This window comes from Neodiprion lecontei, chromosome 1 (genome assembly GCF_021901455.1).
Source record: "Neodiprion lecontei isolate iyNeoLeco1 chromosome 1, iyNeoLeco1.1, whole genome shotgun sequence".
Lineage (NCBI taxonomy): Eukaryota > Metazoa > Arthropoda > Insecta > Hymenoptera > Diprionidae > Neodiprion > Neodiprion lecontei.
In genome coordinates, this window is record NC_060260.1 from 5,206,749 (window position 1) to 5,234,340 (window position 27,592).

A 27,592-nucleotide genomic window follows, 5' to 3' on the forward strand; every position below is an offset into this window, starting at 1 on the left:
CTTGTTATGTTCGATGTCGTGTTTACCACAGGACAGATCTCTTCCTTCTTCTTACCAGGCCATCAGAGGCAGTCAACTATCTCGGTAGTCAGTCATTATTTCTGATCATGAGCAACAGAGAATATGGCAGGTCTTAGAACACACTATAAGAAAAAAGCGGCTGGATTCGGCAATTTAGAAGAGTCGAGAATTATAAAATCTTTTGAAAAAGAAAATGCAAGAAAACTAAGGCGTTTGGACGCATATAATGTTAATAGAAAAATCATCGGAGCAGGTTCTCCGGTTACATCCAGCATCGGGCGCATGGAAAACGTACAAGGTAATAGTCTAGTACATTTTTCTATTCGGTAACATTTTCTCTTTCGTTAGCTAACTCGTCATTGTTCCTAAAATATCAACCGTTATCACTGTTTATTACCGTTTTATTACCATTGTCTCGCTTGAATTAATAACTATTGATCTCTCGCAGCTACCCTTTTAGTTCAACCATGTAAAGGAAACAAATAGCATAATACTACAAGCATAGCGGGACCTTTTTTACGAACAGTCAGCTGACAGAAATATTATACAGAAATAAAAGCATTACATTTGATACAAGTACTCAACTTAGCCCACCGTCACCACTAATGTCCATGGTATAATTCTGAGTACAACTCGGTATAATCATGGGCAGAGGTAGAAAATTTAGACCTAGGGGTTTGCACTGTTTTTTCATTTTTCAGAATATCACTTAGTTTGATGTACTTACGATTTTGTATTGAAATTTTCTTATCAAAAAATAATTTTATCTTGAAATCCTACTAACACATTGGCAAGATTTTACCATCAATGGAATAAAAAATTTTCACAGATGGACCTAAAAATCAAATCGTCCAAGAAGATAGACGAATGAAATTGTTGAGATGGAGGGTAAAAAGAGATTTGCAAAAAAAAATTCAAAAAGCAATGAAACCACCAGTATTGTGTGTTGGAGTTTGTCACGATAAACTAAATTCCTCTATGTTCCTACACCAAAGTCTGTCAGCATTTAAACCTATCAAGTCAACGATGTCACCCAGAATCACTAGAGCCACTGCAAAAAGGCTGGCATCGGAAGCTTGTATGAAGGCACGTTCACCTGATGCTACTATTATTTTAAGGAATAAAAAAATAATCACAAAAGTTTTGGACCAAGGGATCGTACACAAAGCTTCAAAAAGTATTGAAATAATAAATATTCCAGGCAGTTCATTTGCACCAGAAAATTATGCGTTTAGACCGCCGGCCTGTTTACCGTCCCTGCATTTGCTTGATCAGGCAGCATTGAAACAGCCGAAAAAAGATCTTTACACGACGGTTACTCCTAAATTCTGCTCTCCTTGTATTCTCTATGCTCGAAAGAAAAAAGCTTTAAGACAAAAACTGCTGTAGCAACCCAACACTAAGACTGATACTGTGCTAATGCAATCTGAACGTGATGAATTACTAACTGCTGCAGCGTTTGAAAAAAATGAAGAGCGAACACCACTATATTTTAGAAAAGTCACAGACGGAGAAGTTATGAGACTAAAAGCTCTCTGTTGGGATTGGATGATGATAACATCTGCACCTGATACCCCAGAAGATGCTCAATGTATGATAAATCACGTAATTGGTCGATCAAATCTGTTGATCAACAAAGAGGTAAAACTATTTCGAAAACTCGTAACCAAATGTGAAACTGGTTCGCAAGAAGAATTGGTAACCAATGACGACTTGCAATGTTTCTGGGACATCATTTACATGCAACTCGAAGACTGTCACTCTAGGTTTGGCAAATTGAATCAATTAAAAGAAAGAAATTGGCAAGAGGCTGAATAAAAAAAAATGAAAGAGAAAATATGTTAAATACTTACTGCGTTATTTTTATTTTTTATTATTTATCGCATGAATTTATTTTTTATACTATCGCAAGAATTATTTATTGCATGAATTTATTTTTTATAATAATGACAAGAGTAAGCATCCACATTTTGATTTACAATTATACTGTTTGGCTAATCGATCAAACTGTGAAAATGTAATTAAATTCCTTAAGTTTATTTGAATTTCAATGCCTTACTAATTTATCTCATTTATACTCTGTTCATTATCATCACAACACAAAATTTCTTTGCAAAAGTTTTATATTATAAGCAAGTCGATTTAAATTCTAAGACTTTTCTGTAAAAAAGTATTCATCAATAAATCGTGTCATATTAAACATGTTGCGTTGTACGCCATTAGGCCTCACTATACAACCAATGCGTTGCATGATAATAATACAAAAACATCAGTATTATATTTTTGTAAGTGAACGTTACAAGACGGTCCACGATCATATATAATTTCTTTATAAAAATCACGTTCCACTCCTGAATTCAATTCCGTTCCCGGAAATGCATTTTTTTTTTTTTATATATATATTTATTCGAAAATCATGTTCGAGCAAGTAATACAAGTTTGACTGTAATTATGAGCAATCAGAAAGCAATATTTTGGCATTAAAATTTTCAAGAAATTCGAAGGTCGGACGCCAACTTCACATAGGTATCAACATAACCGCAAGGAGACGCCACGCATCCCGAAAGAAATACCATTGGACAAAATGGCATGAATGTGACAGAGAGACCCAACTCGCATGATTTTACCGTAGCCTATTTCCGTGACTAAAAGCGAAGAAAGTAAATAAATATGGAATAAATCATACGATAATAATGAGAGTAATTGCGGTAGTCAATATTTTCACATATCTTTTAATTTTATACCAATAAAAAAAAATACTGACGAAAGAATAAAAACTTGAATGAATTTCGAATTTCCCTCTCCTGCATGAACCAAGTCAAATGACAAAATGATAAACAAATTTTCGATTATGTTTTGAAGACATACGAAGCGGGGAAAACAATTAAATTCATATTTAGCAAATTATCGTATGATTGGTATTCGAGAAGTTTATTCGGCAATAAAAGGTTGCTATTTTGGACGATATTCATAGCTGATTTGAGCATAGAGTAGTCCTCTTTCTTCTGCGGGTTTGGCATGGTGATGCAGTGCTCTTTTCATTTTCATTAAAGTTGAACATACTTGTTTATTCATCATCTAATTGGAGTTAATAACTAAAATATGCCGAAGAATAAAGGTAAGTCAGAGTATTAGCAAGTTTTTAAAAATCATTTGAAGTCGAAGAACCCATAAATTAACCTTCCATCAAAATCGAATGACTGGCACGATTTATCGAACAATGTGGTTAAGTTTGGTATATAACCTGCCAGTGTCATTCTGGCGTTAAAAATAGTCGATGCACCTTGATAAAAAAAAAAATGCATAATTTTTTCTCCTCTAATGTCGTCATCGACAATGACGCTCGTGATGAGTGATATATTCCGTGTTTGTGTTATTAGGAAAGGGAGGTAAAAACAGGAGAAGAGGTAAGAACGAGAATGAAACTGAAAAGAGAGAGCTGGTATTCAAGGAAGATGGCCAAGGTAAGTAAAAACACGCACGTTCATGATATGCCTTATGACACAGGCCTATTTACTTTTGCAAGCAAGCTAATCTATCCGATATATTATTATTCTTCAACTTATGTTTCGACATTTTACAAGACAAATTGATCGGTGACTCAAAGAAATGTTATGAACTTTGCACAATATTTTTTTTCATGAGCAAAATAGTATTGAACGAAAAATAATGGAATAAAAAATACTGACGTATTTTTTTTTTACAGAATACGCGCAAGTAACCAAGATGCTTGGTAACGGAAGACTTGAGGCGATGTGCTTTGACGGGGTTAAAAGACTTTGTCACATCAGAGGGAAACTTCGTAAAAAAGTTTGGATCAATCAAGGTGACATTATTTTGATCGGCCTTCGTGATTACCAAGATGCCAAAGCTGACGTTATTCTCAAATATACATCTGACGAAGCTCGTAATCTCAAAACTTATGGAGAATTTCCAGAAACAGGTAGGATTTGGAGTGGTCGTTATTTGTAAATAGATTATTTTCATCGAGATTAAAGTAAAGGGTGGTAGGAGATGTAAAATATTGCGGAACTTGCGAAGACTTTTAATTTTGATTCAATTTATGAAGTAAGAATTGCATTTAGCCACATCTTTAATTATCTAATTATCATAAGTTTCCGTTCGGTGTTCTCAAAATCTGTTTAAATTTCATTTTATCTTGAACGGAGAAATGATTGAGTTTGATTTAGTGCCTAATAAACGTGTTTTATTTTTACAGTTCGCATCAACGATACTGTTACATTTGTCGAGGATGGGTTCGACGAAGATATTGAGTTTGGTGATGAAATTAGCGACGACGATGAGGACGACGTCGATAACGTAAGTCGAACAATCTTATTTCACACAGAAAATGATTGAAAGTTTATTTTCAACGTATCAAGATTGCCCAACTATTATTTGGTGCTACTAAAATTGCATTCTATCAAAATGGTTCAATCTTTCATATCACATGACTTGAGACAGGACTTGTTATGTCAAAAGTACACTTCAGAAAATTTGAATTGTTAATGAAAATGTGTGGGTAAAATTTTTCTATTGAACAGATCTGATGACCCGAAAAATAATCAACGGTGGTGAGGGAATGGAGATTAGGAGAAGAATTGAGTGGTGAAAATTGCATCACATGGAGCACAATCAAGGCGTTCTGCTTGCTTCCAATCAATACATAATTGATCAATTGTATCTTCAAATAAACAATTGTAACCACTGATTAATGCAGTCATCGTATCGTCATATCTGTAATACGCAACCCTTGTATATGTAAATTTAATGTAGACCGAAATAGCATAATATGTTACTCGTAATATTATACTATGCACATTATATGCCTATATATATATATATATTGCTATTTCAACAGTCGCAAATTGACCGCATAAACAAAAATTATTAGATCAAATTATTTCTAAATAAAACTTGTGTCATTAACTCTACGTTAAAATCTGTCTGCAAAAAATTCCCTCGAGAAAATACACATTGCAAGTTTTTAATAAACACATAGATTTCATCGGAAAGAGAATTATGATCTACGAAGAAGTCCACTGCCAATATTTATTTGTAAAGTTCGTCCTTAGTGGTATTGGTTGTAATTTGACATTAGTATTGATAGTATTTTTCCTTTTGTTCTTTTAGATGAATTATTAGATTATCAGTCATTCCTTGCAACTTAGGTGAAAATACATTAAATTCACAACTGGCAAGTAATTAATTAGTAAAATTCTATTGCATTACAGGTAAAATTGCATTGTAATCCACACTGTGATTTAATTTGTATTATTCATTATGTATTTACATTATATTTGTTTGAATAAAATGAAAAATTTAAGTAATTCATCGCCAAATGAAAAGCCCGTGTGTAACGCAAGAATAAAACATGCGCGAAATTATATCAGAAAATGATACGAGATTTCAATTGAACGTACGTATATTTAACTATCGGTAGGAATGATTGAGATCAAGTACCATGATCACGTGACTTGATTGATAAGATCGATATGGTTTCAAGTCAGCGCAAAAAACCAATGCCAATGTAGAACAAAAAAAGAATCGCCATTTTCACGCCTTTTTTTTCATAGTTGAGGAATGAAATTGGCGCTTTATTATCATAGAATCTTGTTATACACAACTTTTAAATATTGGTACGTAAATAATTTGCCAGATGACGCTACGAACCAGTGTAAAAAAAAAAAAAAATTGGATAAACTACTTTTTGAACGCATTACGCAAGTAAACTGACGGGAATCTTGATAATTTCGATAGAAAGAGAGTATATTTTTGTATTTATTGCGACTTTGCTACAAAAGTTGAGAATTTGGACCAGATCGTTAATTAAGCCGTTATTATTGAAGAATGTACGCGAAACAGTAAGATCATGAATTCAGGATTTATTCATAATCATTTGTTTTATCCCAGCTGCCGATTTCCCGCAACGTTATAATTATTTTGGCGAAGAGTCATCACGATTTATCATAGAATACTGCATAATTCCGTTGGATATGTAACTTTATTGAGCGCAATGAAGTTTGAAGTTTATGATGACTGATGGATGCGACGGCCGTGAAGAGTACTCATCTCGTGCTTAAACGATTAAACGCCAAGGTCGCCGAAGTTGGAATATGATGGAAGAATCGCCGTTTCTTCAATGCTGTACAAACATAAATCTATCTGGGTAACCAGAAATTTTCGGGAAAAAAAATCCATAACTTTTCCAGGACCTAAAACCTAGTTCTCCCTGAAATTTTCCCAGTTCTGGTAAGTTACTAAAACCTAAATTGTTCTTAACGCTTATTAACTCTATATTCGATTAAAATTCAATTCGAACCTAAGATAAATATAAGTTTTGTTTTCTCGGCAGAAAAAAGTAAATTTGCTATCTGAAAAATGATTTCTAATTCCCACGATAGGAGAACTGATATCTTCAGTTTTTTCCACGACCAAATTAACAATCTCCCGACAATACCACGTTTTCCGTGACACTTTTTAAATTCCCTGAGATTTCCAGGTTTTCCGGATTTTCCCGGTGTGTGGCCACCCTGTCTATTCTATAAAAAATGTCCGAAAACTGAAACAACTTCAAAAACAACGCGGCGATGATTACAGACGTTGAATCACCGTGCAGTGGAAAATGGGTGAAAAAAATAAAGAAGCGAATGAAATATTTTCGGTAAAAATCCTGTACATCACGATTCGAATTTTCTCTGCGTCGATTTGAAATTTGAAAATTCGTTCATCTAAAAATGTCGTTGAGATACGATTCAAAGACTCCAGCCGAAAATCTCGTCGAGATTAAAAGGCTGAAATCAATTCTCGGCAAGGTTCGAATTTTCTACACCTACACCGGCAGCGTACCCTTTGGAAGACCAAGTTTTGGCGTTCAGTACAGGTGGATGACGTCAGGAACAGGCTGCGGATGAGGTTAGCGCCGACGGGGTTACGTCATCGGCGAAGCGGTCGGTTGACATTCCGAAAATAGAGAAACTCGGTGAGCTCGTAGAAGCTGCCCGCAGCCCGACGTCGGGACGAACCTAGGGGCGTCGTATCATACATACGCGCATGCAAATGTGTATAATACAAAAGAAACCGCGAATTATACGTATACGAGATGATCGTGCGGTGCAGATTTAACCTCTGGCTGGTAAGCCGAAGCGTTCCGCCTTGCATGAGCGAGATATTCATTGATTGGAGGGGGGGAGGCACATAACACGCATGTGTGAAATGATAGAAACGTTACTACTGCACGTACCTAGTAGTAGTATTTATTTCTTTTTAACGATCGTTGCGTAGAATACGACGAGATTGCGGTCTGAAGAAGGCAAGGTTGTAATATAGCGACGGTGTCATCGCGTCGCGTCGTATCGAACCGTTTATGGCAATTAAAACAGAGAGATTTGTGTCATGTGCACATTTAATTAATTTTCATCGAAATGTAGGAGGGAGGGGAAATTTTATGCGTTCACCGTGAATCATTTTACATTTTACCCCGCACGCTTGGCGAATGGTATGAACGGTCAAAGTTTGCCGCATGTTGCAAAAGAAACGTGCAATTGTTGTACAACGATAGTTGCGATGAATGAAAACGTTTGCTACAATATTAGAAAAACCCTTTCTCACGCGGGATTTCAACGCGCATGGCGCGAAATTTGAATATTCAAATTTCGTTCCATTATATTGTCATGCATGGCGGTACATCGCATTATCATATATCCGTACAATACGCGTACATTACGTAGATTAGCATATTTTATCACACATGCCGAACATGCACCCCATAATAGAATGCGAACGTAGAATACTTTGTATCGTATATTGATCGAATGACGCGATCGTGATCGGTTAACAATTTCAACTGATATCCGCCCCGTGCAGCGTTCAAGATTGATTTGTCAAGATTAGCTTTTACTTTTTTACGTCGACAGCTTTATCACGGGTCGAAAAAGATAAGCTCTCACACACCTATGGCACATACTGGAATTTCGAATATGCAACCTTCTGACAATTAACTAAGCGCAGTCCACCTCGCCAAACAATTTGACAAGTTTTGCACAAACTCGATACGAAGCTGTTCGCACACTTGTACAGCCGTACAGAAAACTATTTACAAGAATGTCTGTATATATAGGTGTAAATACTTTGCCGAGCTAACAGCGGATATGCTTAATTTACTCAGCTTGGTCTGTAGTTGAAAGAAAAATATAACTTCTACGAAATATGTTTGCAAAAAAACGCGTGCTCGCGGAGAATTTGCTCAAGTCCGTTAGCACGGCGTTTTCATAATCACGCGATGAAACTAGATGCTGAAAATAGATGTTACCGTTCTGACGGTATCCGAGTTGTTGTTGGGTTACAAATTCGAAAATAAAATGTTTCAAAGATTAAGATAGAAAATTAATTCATCAGTAGGTGCAAATTCACGGATACATATGTCATAACATAACGTTTTTTGATTTGTCATTCTTGTCACTAAGAACATCTTGAAAACGTGTTTGTACGAATAAGTTTTCAAGGTATCGATGATGTAATAACACGACATTACGACTTGGACGTAATTCTCTAATAGGTGGAATCTGTTGTGCCTCGTTATTTATATATAATTCAGAATTACGCATTTTTGTACTTTCCAATAAAAATTGAGAAAACAGTGAAAACAGTGAAAACAGTGAAAACAGCGTACCTACAAGATAGAAACTTGTTATTGCGAGTATCGAGAATTGTTATATCTTCATCGGTATGAATATAAACGTTGCGTCAACCGATGTGCTGACCAATAGATATTATGTTGAGAAAAACCGCAAGGATTGCGAATAATGCGGAGTCGACGATGCTGCGTGTGGGCGCATAACGCATGTAACCTGCATACGGTACGTCTGACATCGGCTTAAAGCAGTCACTACTAGTCTCTTGGAGGGCGAGAGCAGCCTGCCAAACGCCAAGTAGAAAGATCCAGTCGTTGGCGGACTGCGGTTCGTGTGACGCGGAATTCGAGCTTAAATTTCGTTGTCGCCGCGCGCGCGTCTCTTTTTCATTTTAAGTAAAATCAGCAAAGTATCCACGCAACGAACACTTGGCCGGTATAAAATCGACGCGTCTCTGTACACACCTGGTGATTTTCATTCTGTTTCTTGTCAGTGTCGATATATTAATAACAAAAGTGCGAACGTGCAAGCTACGGATTATTTACTTACGCGCTTGTCACACGTTTGACAGAGGTGAGTGAGCGTCTGTTTTCAAGCATCGCGTAGCGGTTTTACAACCGACTTTTCTTCAGTAATGTGTTTAAAAAACGACGCGGTTCTTTCGCGGTTTTAGAGTATTAATATGGATTCGTGATAGGATATGAATCGCGAGTTACTTCCTTCCCGAGGGTAATAACAGCCGCAACTTCAGACCCAGGCGCGTGTACCGTGTGTTCGTAAATTACGAATCGCAACGAAGCTGCGAAAGATGCTAATACGCGGTGCCGGATTACCACACGTGGAGGCACATTCGAGTCGAGGAAACCTGAGATTGCTGTTGGGCTCCATCTCGGTGTTCGTACAGTCTGTAACGCGCAAGCTCATGCACGGGGATCGTAAAGTTGGACCAAAAAAATGTGTGCAGGTTCAAGGAAGAGCTTATTTGAAAGAAGGAATTTCAACGAGGTTCATGTCGGTCGGCTCTTTCACTAATTTACTGCACTTTTAAATCCCCCCGGTGTTAAAGTTAAAAGAAGACACGCATAGTTTTTCACTAAATTTCAGTTCAATCATTACGAACCAAGACACGGCGAGTAGAACGAGGCCGTATAATTTTACTATTAAGACCCAGCATCGCTGGTGTGCGAGGAGATATCTCGATCGGTTTGTCGCCGATAAAGATAACGCCGCGCTAGAAGATTTCACGTCTTGACAATTGGCCGGAGATAAGGGGGAAAACTGGATGGAAATGGTTCCTATACGGTGAGACGAGGGAAAACTCGTTGTGGGAAAAATTTTAACGAATACATAGAAGCGGGATAAATAAATAACATAAGGCTTCCAATGATCTCGCTGTCTGCCTGCCGGCGGGCCGGAGATATCTCGAGTTTTGGGAACGAGCTACACGATTCTTTCAAGATCATAAAATGAGCTGAAAATAATCTCCGAGGCTAACAACTCGGAGGCGCACGCTGAGACCCGAAAGTGAATGTATCCGGTTTTTATTCGGTCTGTACGGACCTTTAAACACAGCAAATAAAGCCCAGTTAGGATATAGGTGAGCTATATTTAACCGACTTGAGGGCGCACCGAGACGGGGAGAGAGAGAGAGAGAGAGAGAGAGAGAGAATCATCATCGGATATATGCCGGCAACGAAATCGCTCAATTTTATTGTTGTGATTATTATTATTATTATTATCATCATTATATATTGCTATCCAGCATCGACGTATTGTTCTTAATTTTATCTAATTGTATAAAATAAAATGCCGCGCACGTACGACGGTTTCGATTACACGACGTTGTCACGAAACTCCGTGTTATTCTATTCAATTAGACTTTCCGCGGCGATATGATCAGCAATCCAATAACGGTTATTACAATACACATTTGTTTTCAATTCGCATATCGCCGATTGATTACGTGCGAAGTGCGTTGTAAGTTCAGTTGAAAAACCAAGAGAATAAAAATAGTCGAAATAAATATTATACTCACATTGGATTCGCGGAGAAAAGTTACGACTAGATATTAAAGTTTTTTTGTTCCTTTTTGTTTGTAATAATACGGAGTTGATTTTTCATCGATCGATTTCTTCGTCGGAGATGATCCGGTGATCTTTTGTTTTCCTTTTTTCAAACCTATTTTTGATAAGATCAATGGCGCTGATTTGACTAGCGTTTTTCTTTCTTGAATCCTGATCTACGACCACTGAAAATCATGCAATATTTTCATCGTACGACGTCGGGTAAATACGTAAAAATAAAAACTTGAATCCAGGCTGCTCCACCTACGACAGCGAGAAACCTTCTTCACCGCCCACGATAAATTTATACTACGCCAGTCAGGGTCTCGCCACGACTGGTTATTAAATTCGCCTTTGCATGGGCGAGCTTTTTACTATGCGTACTCATATTGTTACTCAAAACACTGAAACAAAAACCGCATTAGGCGATCAACGCGTGTAAAATTTGACCAAAGATAATTGCCAAGTAGAAAAAGCTTCCGATTTTTTGCAGCAGTGAAAGAGTCAGAGGTCGACGATAGCTCGTTTCAAATTTATCATTTCCGAAATAATTCAAGTTTAATCGGAAGATTTGCACTCTGAATTATTATACCTATAAATAATGCCATTGTCAAACGTTTCACGGATAACACAGATCTGCAACCAACAAACCGCACGGTCAAAAATAATTCTTTTTGCAGACTCGTGTTACAATTCATTCCGCCAGCGCGTGAAGGGAAAATCCTAACTTGCATTTCGCAAGGCGTACGTATATAACGATGCATCATGGGTGAAGAGTTTTTGAGTATTCCGGAGCGGTATGGCTTCGGTATTCGCGTTACAGGCACAGTTGCAAAATCTATTTGACCACTTTCAAACGAGTTTGAAGGTCAACCGTTCCGGCCGACATTCTTACGACGGATGATAAAACGAAGAGCAGAGAAAATACGCGTTTAAAATGCTCACTACGCGTACGTCTGTGTAGACGATATGTGCTGAATTCGGTTCACGTAAATATTAAGATTTCAGTCTGACGCGTTCGCTAATTTTAGAATCAACTGCCCCGACCCTAAAGCAAGCCGAGGGAACTACGAACCACGAAACCGCGAGATTGCGGATTCAAACTCAAACTTATTTATGTACGCTAAACATCATTTCTACCGTATGTCAAGCAGAACGATACGCGTGTGATAATCTCTCTTGAAAAAAATTATAAATTCGCGAAATCAGTTACGCGAAGTTGACGCACAATTTTACACAACTATTCAATTTTCCCATGGACGATTCTTCGTACACCAACGGGGAATTTATAACGTAGATGTTAGTTATTTTACGCTTGTCGGAAGACGTGTCAGACCTCGATGTGGCGATTACCACGAAGTAATTATCTGAAACTAAATGAGGAATCACGTAGGGCGACGATTGCCGGTAACGAGTGTTTCGCATGCTCGTATATACACAAACGTGTAATCAACTCTGTACGATAACCGATTGACACTCGCGACTTAAATACGTATATGGCAATGAAAAGCTGTACGTAAGCCTGTTACGTTATACGTAACACCTATAATATACATTAATAAAAAATATCTCACTACGAGACGAATATTTATCAATCGCTAATTATAACTGGCTGATATCTGCAGTTCAGGTGATTAATTTGACAGAGATTCATTTCGTCATAGAGCAAAAATTATTCGTCTCTCGTTCTCTCGAATTTTTTTTTTCCCCCCTTTAAGTGATTCTCTAGGTGTAAATATTACATCTAAAACAAACAAAGAAAAAAAAAATGCCGTTGTCAGCGTAGGTATATGGAAACTGAGAATGTTTATGACGTGTTATATAATGCGGGAAGCGTTGGGCAATGCGAATTTAATACAGCGAACGTCGTCGTTAAATACGTGTTTTAACGTACGTAGGTCGCACCTTCCGGTTACTTAGACTACGAGTTTGAATTTCGAACGTATTCGCGAAGGTTGTTTAAATTGGGTCACCGGGATTCATTCTTCATAATTTCCAATGCAAAGGAACCGAGACCACAATTCCGAAGGCCAAGGTGAACGTTTCAATGACTAAAGCAGTCCTTGTAGTGACTCGAACGAGCAATAAAATTACACGTAGGTTGTGTTTCTTCGTAAGAGAGGGGGAGAAGAAAAAAAAAAATATTCATCTTCGATCTTCTTGTAACGTCTGCTTGTCTTTTCTTCAACCGGTTTCTCAATGTTTATATGAATATTTTATACATTGTATTTATTATAATCGACCAGTTGTCGACTTGATATTACAAATTTGGCGACTTTCTCCCAAAGACAGTTTAACGTCGAACGAATCGTTTGTACGCATAGATATCAGAGACATGACCATTTGTTATCAGATTTTGCCAATTTGACGATATCGTTCTCATCTTCTTCTTTTTGTTTATTATTCTTGCGCGTGAACGAAGGGTGAATCTGCGCTTATTGTTAGTTTAATTCGTCCTTCTTTTACAACCTTTGCAGCCAGAGTTGTTCACGGCGCAAAATAATCCGTGAGTCAGTCTACCGAGTTTAAAAGTAACCCAGGCATGACAAAACTAAGCCGACAGCCAAGAGCTAAAATCCAAAAGCGAACCCGCGGTTTATTTCGTAATGGCTACACTGTTCTGCAGAGACTCGTTTCTCCAACCGTATAATATGCATATTTCAAACTCGTTACCTCTTACATGAAACGGTCAGCTGTTGCTTGATACTCCCTATAATTATCGGTAATAACTCCAAGGCTTGAAATACCGTGAAAATCAGCACAAATATTTGCACTTGCAACGAACGAGGGCCGATTTTTTTCTCTCTTAGAATATTTGAAACACAAGTTTGATTTCTTCGTAGCTGGTAGAAGCGAAAAAAGAAAAAGCGAACGAGGCAAAATGTGAAAATCACAGAAGTCGAGACGTTTCATGTGCAGTTGCAAGTTCCGCGACGATATGCGGAGATTTCAACGCGTCTAATTGATATCCGACCAATTCTCGACCCAAACCGCGTGCTATGCCAAAAAATATTATTCCACTTTTAGTGTTATCTAGCTGGACGCAAATTGTACTGCCTGTTAATTACATCCTGGAAACGTTTAACGAACTCTCGTTCAAATTGCTATCATATATAATGTTTATCTCCTAATTAGTGTAACTCCGAGGTAGAATACACTAGTCGAGTTGGTGTGCACAATATACTTAGACAGTGATACAAACAGCGATGATTATACTCGTCGTGCCTCGCGCGGTGTCCGATTTATCACTTGCAGTAACACGTTTCTGGATTTTGTTACTCGATGTAAGATTGAAGCGATATCCTGGCTGAGTGACGACGGACTGCACGAAGCGTTCATTCAAGTTTTTACTCGCGAGTAAATCCTCACGATGCAGGCTTTCTCATTGTTGGCCAAAGGTACCGATATTGTGTTACAAGTGTTATTTGTCCAGAGGAAATTCTAATCGTCGTATTTACGACTTATCGCTAAACTTGTAAGATCAGAAGATATTCTACGTATCGTTAGTACGCACTACGCTAATTTAATGCATTCCGTAGAGTAATTTATTCAAATTTTTTTTTTTCTTTTTTTTTTAATTGAGAAAATTGAAAAACACTTTTCATTTCTCGTTATGTGGAAACTTTGCCGGTTGGATTGATTAAAAAATATTATCATCTTGTGGGTGAAACTGTCAAATTGCCCCTTGACATGCTTTAACGTTTCACCTACGTTTCACCTACTTGAAGTGTTGAATGGCGGATGAAAAAAATAAATAAATACCTGTCGCTTAGTTTTTAGTCTACTGTAACATATTAAAAAAGAAATGGGATACCTTCTTTCTAAGTTTAAAGGTATAATTTGTTCGGTGTACAAAACCTTCTTATACGGAATTTCGTAAACGTAAAGTTTTCGGGATAATTAATCCAATCATCGAATCCGATAATTAGTGGAAAAATAACATAGATTTTGTTTCTGAAAATTAATTAACGGATCATGGCAAAGATATTCACGATCACCTTCTATTAATAAATCATTGATCCATATCGAAACGAATGAATATCGGGTACGAATGTGAATGTGAATATCGGGTACAGCGTACCGACAATGAACACCAAATCGATTACACTGCGGTTATTTTTAAGGATAGATACGCGCTGTTCCATCGGTATTGTTACTTATAAATATAACCGCACCGCAATGAGGCAGATGACTCTCTGAGGTTATTATTACGTAATTGCAGACGGTTACATCTGCACGAAGGACAATTATTATTTCTAGCTAAACGACAGCGTGCCACACGATTGTTGCTTTATATGTACGACGGATCATCGCGGCGATGACGCGGAATGTTCGCTAAAAAACCGCGGCGTCCGCATTGCAAAGAGAAAAAGTTCACGTCAGTCGGACAAATTAATATCGCGCCAATTACGCATTGTCCCGACACTTGCAGCGTAATCGACGTTTACGAAAGAACGATGGAAACGGTTGCGGCAAATTCTTTCAAATGCCGGCTCCAGCGTTAACCCATACATCGAAATTGTAAATTTAAGAAACATGAAACTGCACCTCCTGTGATGTATTACGTACGTAAATGTAAACCAAAGGTGCGAAGCGATTTCGCCGCATGGAAGTCGTGAAAGCTGGGCTCTTTTAACGGGTTCTCAGAGATACGCGAATTCCGAATACACGTGAGCAAAGAAAAAGAAAATAATGAACGAAGAATTAGATTTAGTTTCGGTAAAATAGTTTCTCGCTCGATTTACGGACATAGCCAATCAACTGTCTAAAAAATACACCTTAACGATCTTAGGACGATTAAAAATCCCTACTTTTTTGCAACTTGCAGAATCCTTAATCGACCAGATCCTGCGAAGAGGAACTGCGCGATGGCGTCGACGGTCAGAGAGAGTTCGCACGTTAGCCGAAAAATCGTTAGCCACGGTGGAGGACATGGTCAGATTCACCACAACCACTCGTCAACAACGGCGAGCAACCTGGAGAACAATTTGGGTGAGCTGGAAATGAAAAACGGCGATAAAGCTCGATCGACGGAGAATCGCGATGCTCGCCGATCACTGTCAGCATCAGACAGTGAGCTTTGACTCTTTGATCACATTTTTCGCACATTATTGTTTCAGACGCGCTGCTGGAGGACCTGCAAACCAGCGTTTCGCGAAGCGCGACTCCAGTTCGCGGAGGGCGAGCCCTTTCCCCGCAGGTTGAATACAGAGCACCTGCGAACACTACGAGGATCGTATCCGAGGGTCGGTGAGTACTGGGGAAAGAATTTCAATCGGCAATAACGAACCGGAAACTCACTGTGTAAACGCGTTTCGCACGTATGAAATCGATGGAATACTACACTGAGAAAAATTTCATTTGCTACGGTAACTAGAAAAATTGAGTAAAACAGGTATCGTTGAAAAAAAACTGTTTGAATACTGTTGGAATTAGGAAAAACGAAGTACGCCTAACCATTATGCGCTGTCGTCGATCCTTTTTTGGTTGTTGCAACGCAAAATCAGTTTCTGAGGTTTACTCTACTTTTTTAGTTAAATGAGCATTAAATTGTACAAGTTGACACCAAAGTAAGAGAGGCGATGAGAATGATTATTTTTATTCCTCGATTCGTTCGATTCTTGACGCACGAATTTCATTCGTATCGTTACAGTACCATCTCGCCAACGAGGTCGACAACAACAACAACAGAAAAGTACGTGACGACTGGAAACAGTGGCGCAGTCAGCGGAATTCCTGGTCTCGAAATTCTCGATGCCGAACTGCAGAACGTGAGTGAACGCGTTTTTATTACTAAAGAATTCCGACGACGACTCCGATTGAATAAACAATTGTTCCCAAAAAAAAATACGACCATTGCCAAACGGTTCTCTTTCAGAGTTATGCACATAGGGAAGTTCTGATTGAATATCAATAAATCGACCGTGCAGTGTGTCAAAAATGTGACGAAACAACGGATCGCGAAAGATTCGCGCCGCGCATAGAAATGGGATGACGATGATACAAAACGCTTCAAACACATATCACAAGTCTCCTTTTCACAACTTGATGACCTTATTCGCCTGCAGGCTTTGAGAGAATAATACAGCGTTGCAGAGTTTTAATAATATACCGCAGTCTCGCTGTGGCGAGAAAATGTGAATCTGTAAACACACGACAAGAAAAAACAGAAAAATTTATATCTATAGCAAGAAAAATATGGAAGTAATAAAATAGGACTATCGAGTACTCGTTTAAGCGAATCGTAAAACATAGAGTAAAAGCTTACAGAGAAGCTTCGGTTAAAGGGGTGAACAATCTTGGAAACAATCCCATGGTGATAAATTCACGCACGCGTATGTTACGGAGTGAAAGAAGTATTTTCGAAACAACCTTGGTGCAATCAGTGCTCGTAAAAAAGCCATTACTCGGGTTATAAAGCTCCAGAAGCGTTGGCGGTCCTGCAACCTTGGGCCAAATGAATAAAGCGTCCTTATGCCCACTTGCATGTAAATTCAACAGGCAGTCGGTCTCCGCCCCTCGTAAACCTTTTTTGGATAATTGGCAGGATCAAATAAATTCCAAATTTACAATCTTGCAGATAATCTGTGTTTTGTACGGAAAATTGCAAGCTTACGAGTCGAATCCGAACACCACCAATGATTGTTTTCCGGAAATATGTAAAATTGGAATACACCTGAAAGCTTTAAGCTGCACAGCTGCTGCAATTGACAACAGCTAAATGTATGAAGAAGAAAAATGACACAGGATGCCCACTAAATCTCCATCAAGAAATTCCCTGATTTTTTCAGATTCTCCAGACAAATATCTTGTAATTTTCCCTGACCAATTCGGATAAATTGATTAAATATACGCATTTTCTTTTTTGTCGATGAAAGTACGAACTGTCATTTGGATCACACCATCCCATCTAGCCGATGCGCTCAATCATTTGTAAGATAATGTTTAGGAATATTCAAAGTTTCAAGAGAATCTTCCGGCGATGGTGAAAAAAAAAATTTTGGCATTGGATCTAATTTATCCAAAGTTTAAAAAAAAACAACAACGTACAGTAAACGATTCCTTGACTTTCCGTTAAAATCCCTGACATTTTGCGTCACTGTTCCAGAATTTCAGAATTCCGTGACATTTCCAAGTTTTCAAAAAACTCCCGACCAGTGGCCATTCGGATGATAAAAAAAATGATCTAAATTTCATAGATACGTAGAATAATTTTATCCGTCGAATAGCAGACCGTAACACGCGTGAATCCCTTTGACCGCGAGCCAAATTTGTGGTGCGGTTATTCTCGCGTGATTTTCGACCGTCGACGGTGTTTCTTTTGCGGTTGCTCCCAGTGTAGTAAGTAATGGGAGAGCGTTGTGTGGGTAGATCTGAGTTCTGTGGCGCACCTTATAAGACCAGAGTCAAGTGGTACATATCAGAGGGCCGACTCGACTGGACTCGCGACCTCTTTGCCTTGCGTTATGCGTTACGTTGATACGTCAAGCTGCGTTGGCGGATCGCTCGCTAACTGATTAAATTCCATTGAATTCCACGCCGGAATGGAAGCGGTGAAAAAAACGCGGCTGTTTTACAGCGGAGATTCCGTGCCTGTAACCTATGTCGTAGGAGTTGACCGCCTGTTCAGGGGAAATTTATACATACCTCGAAACGTCGCGTGCCCTTAAAAGGGATCCAACATCCCGGCCGTCAAAGTTTCACAAACCGCGTTTAACGACTAAATGCTGCATAATGCGGGGAAACGCACCGGAAACACGCCGGCGTCGTTCATCGATCGCGAATCACCTTTCGTGATTATTTTTCAAATTTTTTTATCTATCATAAAATTAGGTGTCCGAGGTATGTACGTAGGATCTTTTCGACGATGCGTGTTACATCTTAAGTAAATTATAACTTGGAGAAATTATACACAATACAAAATCAAATAGGAAATTTCTAACTACCCGCAGGAATATATGTATATTATATATATATATATATATATATATATGTATATATATACGGTTAGAAAAAAATGTCCCAGTAGGTTCATTAAAATTGTCCGATTGATTTAACCATATTTTAACGTATTATTCAATGAAAGAAAAAGTACAAATTACAAATCGAATCTTGATGTGAAAATTTAAATGTTGAAATTAGAAAAATTTGCGTCATATTTACTAACAAAAATGTAACAATTTATATTTGGTTGAATTTTTTCAACAGTGTATATTATGACGATTTTTCGTTACTGCAGACTGACACATGGCAACAAGAGATGTCTTTGATTTGATTGAGGTTCGGAGAATTTTGACGAGTTTAGGAGGCCTCTAAAATCGTAACAGAACTCAAGAAATGGAGATAAAAAGTTCTCTGTACGATTTATCTCCTTCTATTTTCAAACGTGTTTGTTAACGCGTATATCGAATCGTGGATCATGCCGGATTTATAAATGTGTGAGAAAAGTTTATACGTACAAGAGATAGGAAAGATCGTTACTTAGCCGCTGGCAATCGTAAAACGCGACTATTTTTGGTTATCGAATGTTCCGAGGCAGCCGGCTGCGCGTCTAATTTTGCTTACCCATTTTTCCCCTACGTTTGTTGAATTTTTCCGACTCTTCGGCAGCCGCGCCTTCGACCTCCGATCGTCGTCGATAATTCTAGTTATTGCGTAGTTTATTGCACGCGATGAGGGCATCGGGCTTGGGCAACGTTTCGGTATTTCTCTACATACGTGCAAAGTATTTACAGGGTGCGCAATACTAATAGGCTGTCATCTTAATTAACAACGACAAGCGCATTGCACGAAAGATTGATTATAAAATCGGTGTGATTGGATTTTTGATCGCGATTTAATTATTGCTACTTGCAAAGATACGCAGCTGACATTGAGCTAGTTATCATTGTAATGAAATTAATTCGATTACCAATCACTGATTATTGTTATTAATATTGTAACGTTACTTTAATAGGCTTTGTTTTTCTCGTTCCAGGTTCAACCAGGGCAGAGCAAGACAGTAGCGTACAAACAGGTGTCTTATCAATACAAGACGAACCTCGATGGCAGCCCGAGAGACGGTGGTGAGTTTTAAATTTACTTTGAAAATTAAATCGCGTTAGAAATATATCTATCTAGTTGGTCATCTATCGTGTCAAAAAATCTCTCTTTTTCTTCTGTCAAAAAAATCTCGCGTCTGCGTTTGCACGAGAACCGATTTATTTATACCGTGTAACAAATTTTCGTCGGAAGGTTGAAACCACAGCGATACGCAGAATAATCATATCGCTACGCTATCAGAGGGAAGAAAAACTTGACCAAGGATACGCTCCTCGACATATACGTATACATATTTTTATGCGACTAAATTTTATCTGAACTACACGTTGTATAATATATTATATCAGACAAAGTCGAGTGGAAGATTAGATTACAGAGGATCGATGTAATATTGTACTAACTTTTCGCCGAAACAATAATGAAAGAGGAGAAAAAATGCCTCGTCGCAGAATCAAGATGTCCAAATTCTATATCGCCTTTATATAATTACGCAAATTATACATTATTGCATTGCTGCAATACACCGAGGATGTAAGATTGGATAATGAAAATTGCGCGACGCGGAAGAAAACACAACGTTACGAAGAATAAATATATACAAACTCGCAAATATCAGCAGGTATTTGTGCAACGGATTCGATGATTTTCTCCATTTTCCGTACGCGAATGGGTCGTTCTTTTCGGTTCAAGTTGCGACGTTGCATAAGCAAAAAGTCTGGATGAGCTGCGAAATCGTCAATTTTGCGAATCGCGGAACCTGGCTTTATAGCAGGCATTCGCCCGAGCGCAAATCCTGATACCGCGATAATCTGGCGTATCATTAGCGGAATGACTCTCGGAAATTATCACCAAAGGTATCAAAGTATCAACCGTGCCGAATAACCGGCTCTGAGACAAAGGCGAACCAGATTATCAAATGATCATTTTCATCCGACTAAACAGCCTTATCGACGCAGGTATTTAGCATAAGATAAAAGGCAGTTAGGGGTAAACAACATCGCGGTCCGACAATCAGAGCCGTTTGCCGCTCGTCAAAGAGCCAGCAGCAACAGCAGCCAGCGAGTAAGTGGCACTGCCATATTAGGCCCGATTATGGATGACCCGATTTCTCCGTGACCGCTTCAACGAGATACGAACCGGAGACTGCGATCTCGCTGTGAATGGAATTTTGCAGCACAAGGCTACGCGGGGCTATTTTCCATCTCTCAAGGGAACTATTAACGTTTCACGAAAAAGTGCAGCAATTCGAACGAATCGAGATTTAAGCTAGCCGATAGTCATAAAATGTCGCCACTTGTTGTAGAAAAGCGATTGAAAGACCTGCACGCATGCAGTTAACAGGAAAATGAGTCCCTGGTTCTAAGATCAGCTCTGCACTTTGTTATGGTACGACTTGAGATTATTAGGCGTCCCACCATGCACATCCGCTTATTCAAACGAACAGTCTAATTGTTTCCGAATATGGTAACGCTGCAATTCTAACCAACCTCGTGTTGCGTACATGGAAATCGTCACAATACCGTTGTTACATTAATGTTTCCGTTTTCCAGACTCGTGGGCAATGTCGGAAAACGTTCTCAACGCAACTGGCCCTCCGATGATGTGAGTATTACGTCGAAACACGTACGGTACAAAAAACAAAAAGGAAACTGAAAAAAAGAAACTACTGCAGAAGCTCTAGACAAAACTTCGCACCAAGAAAAGCAACGATAAATCAACGAAAAACCTTGCTCGATTATACTTGGATTTACTCACGTAGTTCTGTGGATTAGTGCCAAACAGTGTCGTTAGTTTACACACAATTAGATATGCTCATCTCACACTGTACCGAATCTGTCGTATTCTGACCGATATTTCCGTGGTAAATTATCCAACGAGTAAGGAAATTTGTGTATTTCAGTGAAGAAATTCGCGACAGAAGTTATACCGAAGAATCGCATCCGACTAGACGTCATCGCAGTCCCGATCCGCCTGGCAAGACTTCGACCGTAAACAGAGAACTGGTAAGAGAGTAAAAACCGAGGGTGACCAAGTACTTGAAAAACAGGGTAGACTGCCGACTGTGAGCAACGAATTGACCCATTTTTCTCAATCCCACAGTTATTCGACACTTCTTCTACATCCAGGTCGAGGCAAACGTCTCCTCTTCCTGCAAGCCAGCAGCGCGATGTTTCATACGTACAGGAATCGTCAAGTATGTACTGATCTCGAATTACTTTACAGGCATGCCATTCATGCTAGCGCGTTGAGTTCTCCGGAAGGGCTTTTTTTCCTACTCGTGTAGCATTCAGCTCCGATTACTTGAGATTCGCAATAAACTCGACACGTTTCAGGCTACCACGTTGACCCGAGACCCGTACAAAGTACCGTGACGACAATCAGGAAAAACCAGACTCTGAACGCCCCGCAGGAAGTCGAAAACATCGAGTACATCCCGGTACCATCGCCAAACGCGGCAGTGCCGATAAACCTGGCACCCGGTCCGAATACCAAAGTAACAACGACCGTGAAAACTTACACCTACGAACTTCCCGGCTCGCCCGAAAATTACATCCACGGAAGCACGCTGCCGAGAGGGGTTGTGCTGCCCGGCGATCAGACGATAACTTACACCCTGCCGCGTGGAGGAAGTAACGACAAAAGCTACACCATCCATACGCAGAAGGTGACCAATTCCACACTTCCGGGACAGACGGTCACTTACCAGGTGCCGTCACCCGATGGACCGGGAACGCAAATCAGGTAGGTGTTTGGAACCTTCGACTTGGGCTTTGGAACTTGGGGAAGAGTGGAGTTTGAAGGTAATTCGTTGGTTCGCAGATACGCCAGTCCACCGCCACCGGAGACGACGACCAAGACGTCGAGCCTGCACAAGGAGGCCAAGTACTACCACGAGGAGCAACGTGGATTTCCGCCTGGTAGTCCGGTCCAGAAACCAGTTAACAATACCATCGTTTATCACACCGGGCCGCCTCCGAGTAACAACGAAACAGTGACAACTGTGACCAGGAACGAGAAGTACTACCAAGTTAATGGAACCTATCCGAACGGGGATGGACCCCGCAGCCCGAACAGCGGTACGCACGATTTTTCTAACCGAATACTTATTTCAGACCGTATCGTCGACGAGATAATTTCGCGAGTGACCGACCTTCGTGGTCTACACTTTTTTCAGGTCCACACGGCCCTGGTTATGGCCCGGATACCGACCGCCCGGATCACGGAACCAACACGACGACTATCATATACCAAAATCAGCCAGCGCCGAGAACCGAATCTCACACGACTACGACGATAAACAGAAGCCAGGAATATTACGAGGGAAGACCGTATCCCAATGAACCTACACACAAATACCCGGGTCCCGATCATCAGAGGCCGGAAGGACCGAGCCACACGACGGTAAATTACTACACCGTTGCACCTCCGCAGACGAATCCACCTCAGCCGACGAACACGACGATTTACAAGTACTCCAACACCACGACGACCATTCCGCCAAACAAATATCCTGACGATCACGAGGTTCTTCTGCCGAAACCGTTCCCCACGAGCGGCGTTCAACTTTATCCGGCAAACGCGAAGCCGCAAACGCCCAGCAACGGACATGGACCACCTGACAAGTTGGAGGACCTTATGGCTTCCTTCTCGGACACGGAGGTAGGATGGAATCGCTGTAAAAATATTGGACGGATCGTCAATAGTGAAACTATATAAATGTTGTGGGGAGTAGTTTGTTTCGACACTAATCACTGACCGCTTTTTACGTTCTAGCGGGTTGTACTGGCTGATATTTCTAACAAAGAGAGAGACCAGCAGAAGTTGCAAAAATCTTCTGACCCTAGTAATCCAAAGAAAGATGTCGATTTCGTGCCGCATACGCCCCCGAAAGTTCAGAGCAAAAATTACGCCGGACCTCCCGTTTACTATCCGCCAGGATCTGCCGAATTCACCAAGAAGGAAGAGTCTGGCGGAGCTATGATGCAGTCTAGCGTGAGTATTTACTTCTGAACATGAAGTAGAAATCAAATTTTCCTGCATGATTTTCAGATTTTTACCAATCAAATTTTCGGCAAGTAATCCAACTACGAACAAAATGCAGAGACTTTATGGATATTCACATTTTTACGAATTGGTTACAGGGAGGATGGCAGAAGGGTAAAGCTAAATACGAATACGAAGCATCGAGTAAAAGCAAAAGCAAAAGCAGTAGCGGAGGAGCCGTAGTTCCGGTTTGTTTGCCACTGTGCTGCGCTATGCCTTGCGTAATTATGTAGGCGTCGCGTAATTATCAAAGTATATATAAATTAATGTAAATTTTACAGCGACGTAAATTCTATACCTCAGTAAAAAATATTATGTTTCGTTATATCTCTCGTAAAAGTTCACTTTCGTTGGTGCACATTCAAATGTACGCCAAGATGTCGTAACCGCCGTAGTAACATAATCGCGTGGTGTTTTCTAAAAAAAAAAACTTAGTCTTTTAATCCTATTTTGAGTGATTTTGATTCTATACGTATGTTCGTAGTTTTATACAAGATTTTACCTTTCAATCAGTCCAGTACCATCAACCGTACAAAACTGTTTAGCAAAAATTTCACAGTAATAAATGAATAATGCGAAAAGTGGCAAGATAGCGAAAAATTTTGTGGACGAAAATTCGATAAATTTTAGACTAAATATCTGTAAGCCCAGGATCACGTTACTCTTTGACCTTATGTATAAAAATAAAAAATCGCACAATGAGGTCATACCGTGGCTTGGGAAAGGTTTTTTGTTCATAATTACTTTGATTTCTTCGTCCAAAAAGTTCAAGCAAAACCCGACGTTAATACAAATATGTACACATACAAAGTGTGAACATTAACCGATTTATTTTATTTAAGTTTGAGATTACGATAAAAACGTAACACCTTTCTCTCCATCGTTTTTTTCAATTTAATTTTATGAAATATTTTAAGTAATTCCCAGTTGTTTTAAACTTTGTATGTAATATAATATTATTTAAAATACTCATTAACTAGTATCTAAACTGGCAGTTTCGCAAGCAAGATACACGAGTACCCGTTCTAATATCATTTTCTCGAAACGTGCAAAAACCACTCACTTACACTATTACACATAAATATACGTATATACACACACAATGAATATACACTTGCAGATCTGATCCGAATTCTGTAACGAATTGTTTTTACATTCAAAACCACGCGTCAATCGCGTGTTAGGAAAATTATACATATAATTACTATAATTATTGATTACCAATATATATTTTGTATTATTTTATTTACTAATTAATTAACAACGAGTCCGTAGTCTTTAAGAAAACGCAAATTGACTATACCATTATTTTATTTACCTTACTTGACCGTTTTTCACAAAAATTAAAAAAAGAAGATCAAGCAATGAGGTAAATATTGCATAAAAAATCAAAAAGAATACACGTATTATCATGGTATTAAAGAGCCGTGAATTATGGTGCTATAATAATTTTAATGGTTGTAATCGTATATAAGCGAAATAATATATATATATATATATGTGTGTGTATATATGCATATATACATTTATGTACGTATATCCGGAGACATAATTGACCGGCTTAATAGTCGCAGGTATGTTTGTAAAAAGAAACAGAAGAAACCACATATATTGCGCAATGCCATAACTAGCGTGAGCATGTATGAATACTTTAACGTAATATAATTTAATATATACATATATACATACACACACACGCGCACATGTATCAATAAACTGACTGCTATTTCTAATCCCTACTTATATTTTCGCTTTTTCAACGTAAATATTCCAAAGTACCTATTATAAATGACCGACTGAGAGGTGAATCTCGTAGAATATCAACAGAAAATATCAGGAATTTTTACCAGCAACAAAATACGCAAATATATGATGTATTGTCTTAAATTCTCGTCATAACGTTGTTCTTGAGAATATCGGCATTCTCCACATTCCTAACAACAATGCAAATCTTGGATCAAAAAGACTTAAACCCTTAGTCTCGGTACAGTAAAATAGTAAATATAAAAACATAAATAGTCGACCAAATTCTTACAACTGCAAGTGTTTTGTGGATAGCGTTTTTCCTCCAAGTACAATCCAAGTAAAATAAATGGCGCGGAGGTGAGAAAGAAAAAGTCTCAATTCTTCGTGTTCTAAAATGTTACTCACATCATTCTGAGCTAGCATCATTTTCCCGCGACACATTTAATACAGGTTCAATAATAATTGAACATCGATGCACGACTACGATTCTAATTACACTCAACTTTTTAGTTTTTTACCCTGTTTAAAATTTGTTCAACTTGTCACCAATTAAGGCATCCAAACCGAAAAGCTCATTTTCGTTATATGTGACATGTGAGGAAGCAAGACTAGCAATGCTGAGAAAAATAATGACGAATGGAACCATTCTAGATAGATAATGTCATATTTAAAATGCAAATAATACGCGCAATTTGTACTTTTTGGCTATTTCACACAGATGTATGATTTAAAAAAGAAAAGGATATAAAAATCCTACAATAAGGAAGTATCTTGATATGAAACCGATAAGATCATGCAGCGCCCATAATCGTAGAACTTATTAGTGACGTACCTCTAGGTATATGCTCAGGGTCTAAGAATTATACGTCACCCACACAATCTCATTTCATCCATAATCGAAACTTCCAAGTATGAACCACTTGCAAAAACTTCAGTAATAATACACAGCGTAAACTGCTGCGACACAGAATATAGACTCCTGAAATAAGTAAATTCACATTTCATAAAAACGTATGTTAAATAAGACCTGTTTCCATGTTTTTGTGGCAAAAATTCCATGCCGAAATATCTCCATATCTAATTTCATATAAAAAATAAACTCTGACAATTTTTCATTCTGAGCAATTTCAGGTTAGACAAAATACTTTGTGATAAGTGAAGTGTGAAAAAAATATCTTACATTCAAAAAATTGTCGTGGGCATAGCTATCAGCTTCGGCATCCCATATGCACCTGGTGCCCATTTTAACGCCAGCACCACGATGCTCTCCCATTACGACATTGACTATATACTTATATCGCTTAAATTTCAAATCTGAAAAAGGATTAATGACAAAGGAGGTTCAGTTAGCGTCAAAATGAAAACAGCATTTCCAAACAAACAAGAACATATGCAACAAACCTTTAACTTTGTCTCTAATGGTATCAGCAATTTCTTTACACCATTTGCGCGCCTCTTTCGGGTCATAAACTCTCGTAGAGAGTTGATCGGAAAGTACACTGTGTATAACTTCTTTTGCGCTCATAGGTTTGAATCTGTCAATAAGCGTCAGACGCGTGTCAGTAGAGGCAAAAACTATCAGTCTCTCATTATTTTAATACACAGTTATTCTTACTTCTCAGAAAGTGGTGGTCGAATTTGGTAAGTTGGCAGTGCAGCCGCCTGTGCTTGCTCCGAACCCTCCAGCCCACCGAAATTTGCGTCGGATTTTCTCTCGCCTTCATACTCTCCACCTTCTGCCTCGTCCTCGGACTGATGTTCCGATTGCGGAGACGTGGTTGCATTATCCGCATCTTTGCTTTCCATTTCTTCGTTTTGCTGGCTCGACCGATGTCAGGCACTTTGGCAGAACATTTGAGGTTGTGACAGGTTGTGAAAACAAACGCAGCTCGTTGCCAAGTAACCATGCGAGTGTTGCGCCATCTGTTGACGAAACCTGGGACTATCATTACGAGTCTTGGCGGAATTTTCAAACGTTAATTCGCAAATACACCATACGCGTTATGCTCTTTAAATTGTTCGTTGCATTGTTATAATCGTAAT

The 27,592-nt window shown here is 38.9% G+C and overlaps 5 protein-coding genes across 10 annotated transcripts in view; 3 read left to right on the top strand and 2 right to left on the bottom strand.

The window, feature by feature from the left end:
* LOC107223776 (intraflagellar transport protein 88 homolog) overlaps positions 1-1,912 on the bottom strand; it is a 29,410-nt gene extending 27,498 nt beyond the window's left edge. Inside the window, exon 1 of the mRNA XM_046745525.1 lies at positions 1,875-1,912. The gene's annotated coding sequence lies outside the window, so the exon portion shown is untranslated. The remainder of the gene's footprint in view (positions 1-1,874) is intronic.
* On the top strand, positions 124-1,893 carry LOC124295468. Of its 3 annotated transcripts, XM_046745550.1 has the most exons (3): positions 124-319; positions 851-1,107; positions 1,223-1,886. In XM_046745550.1, the coding sequence occupies exons 1-3, from the start codon at positions 124-126 to the stop codon at positions 1,304-1,306; spliced, it is 537 nt and encodes a 178-aa protein (XP_046601506.1). In that variant the 3' UTR covers positions 1,307-1,886. The 3 variants fall into 3 exon arrangements, with proteins under 3 accessions (XP_046601506.1, XP_046601502.1, XP_046601498.1); XM_046745546.1 differs by having other exon boundaries at positions 124-274; positions 851-1,893; XM_046745542.1 differs by having other exon boundaries at positions 851-1,886.
* A 1,074-nt stretch (positions 1,913-2,986) lies between the features above and the next one.
* LOC107223781 (eukaryotic translation initiation factor 1A, X-chromosomal) lies at positions 2,987-4,732 on the top strand. The gene is made up of 5 exons (XM_015663585.2): positions 2,987-3,139; positions 3,402-3,485; positions 3,728-3,964; positions 4,241-4,341; positions 4,566-4,732. Exons 1-5 carry the CDS (start codon positions 3,124-3,126, stop codon positions 4,569-4,571), a joined length of 444 nt encoding a protein of 147 aa, XP_015519071.1. The 5' UTR covers positions 2,987-3,123; the 3' UTR covers positions 4,572-4,732.
* Positions 4,733-5,855: 1,123 nt separating this feature from the next.
* LOC107223780 (dynein light chain Tctex-type protein 2B) lies at positions 5,856-27,536 on the bottom strand. Of its 3 annotated transcripts, XR_006903457.1 has the most exons (6): positions 27,165-27,536; positions 26,951-27,084; positions 26,730-26,863; positions 26,382-26,528; positions 6,871-7,046; positions 5,856-6,166 (listed from the first exon to the last, which is right to left on the bottom strand). XR_006903457.1 is itself a non-coding variant. In XM_015663584.2 (4 exons), exons 1-4 carry the CDS (start codon positions 27,353-27,355, stop codon positions 26,481-26,483), a joined length of 507 nt encoding a protein of 168 aa, XP_015519070.2. In that variant the 5' UTR covers positions 27,356-27,536; the 3' UTR covers positions 25,147-26,480. The 3 variants fall into 3 exon arrangements, 1 of the variants encoding a protein (XP_015519070.2); XR_006903455.1 differs by having other exon boundaries at positions 5,856-7,046; XM_015663584.2 differs by lacking the exons at positions 5,856-6,166; positions 6,871-7,046 and having other exon boundaries at positions 25,147-26,528.
* On the top strand, positions 8,899-25,542 carry LOC107223767 (proteoglycan 4). 2 transcript variants are annotated; one of them, XM_015663564.2, is made up of 13 exons: positions 8,899-9,227; positions 15,546-15,709; positions 15,838-15,967; positions 16,371-16,488; positions 19,695-19,782; positions 21,310-21,361; positions 21,660-21,762; positions 21,860-21,953; positions 22,093-22,501; positions 22,580-22,836; positions 22,935-23,419; positions 23,534-23,752; positions 23,902-25,542. In XM_015663564.2, the coding sequence occupies exons 2-13, from the start codon at positions 15,586-15,588 to the stop codon at positions 24,034-24,036; spliced, it is 2,214 nt and encodes a 737-aa protein (XP_015519050.1). In that variant the 5' UTR covers positions 8,899-9,227; positions 15,546-15,585; the 3' UTR covers positions 24,037-25,542. The 2 variants fall into 2 exon arrangements, with proteins under 2 accessions (XP_015519050.1, XP_046590578.1); XM_046734622.1 differs by lacking the exon at positions 8,899-9,227 and adding an exon at positions 12,000-12,076.
* Positions 27,537-27,592: the final 56 nt, after the last annotated feature.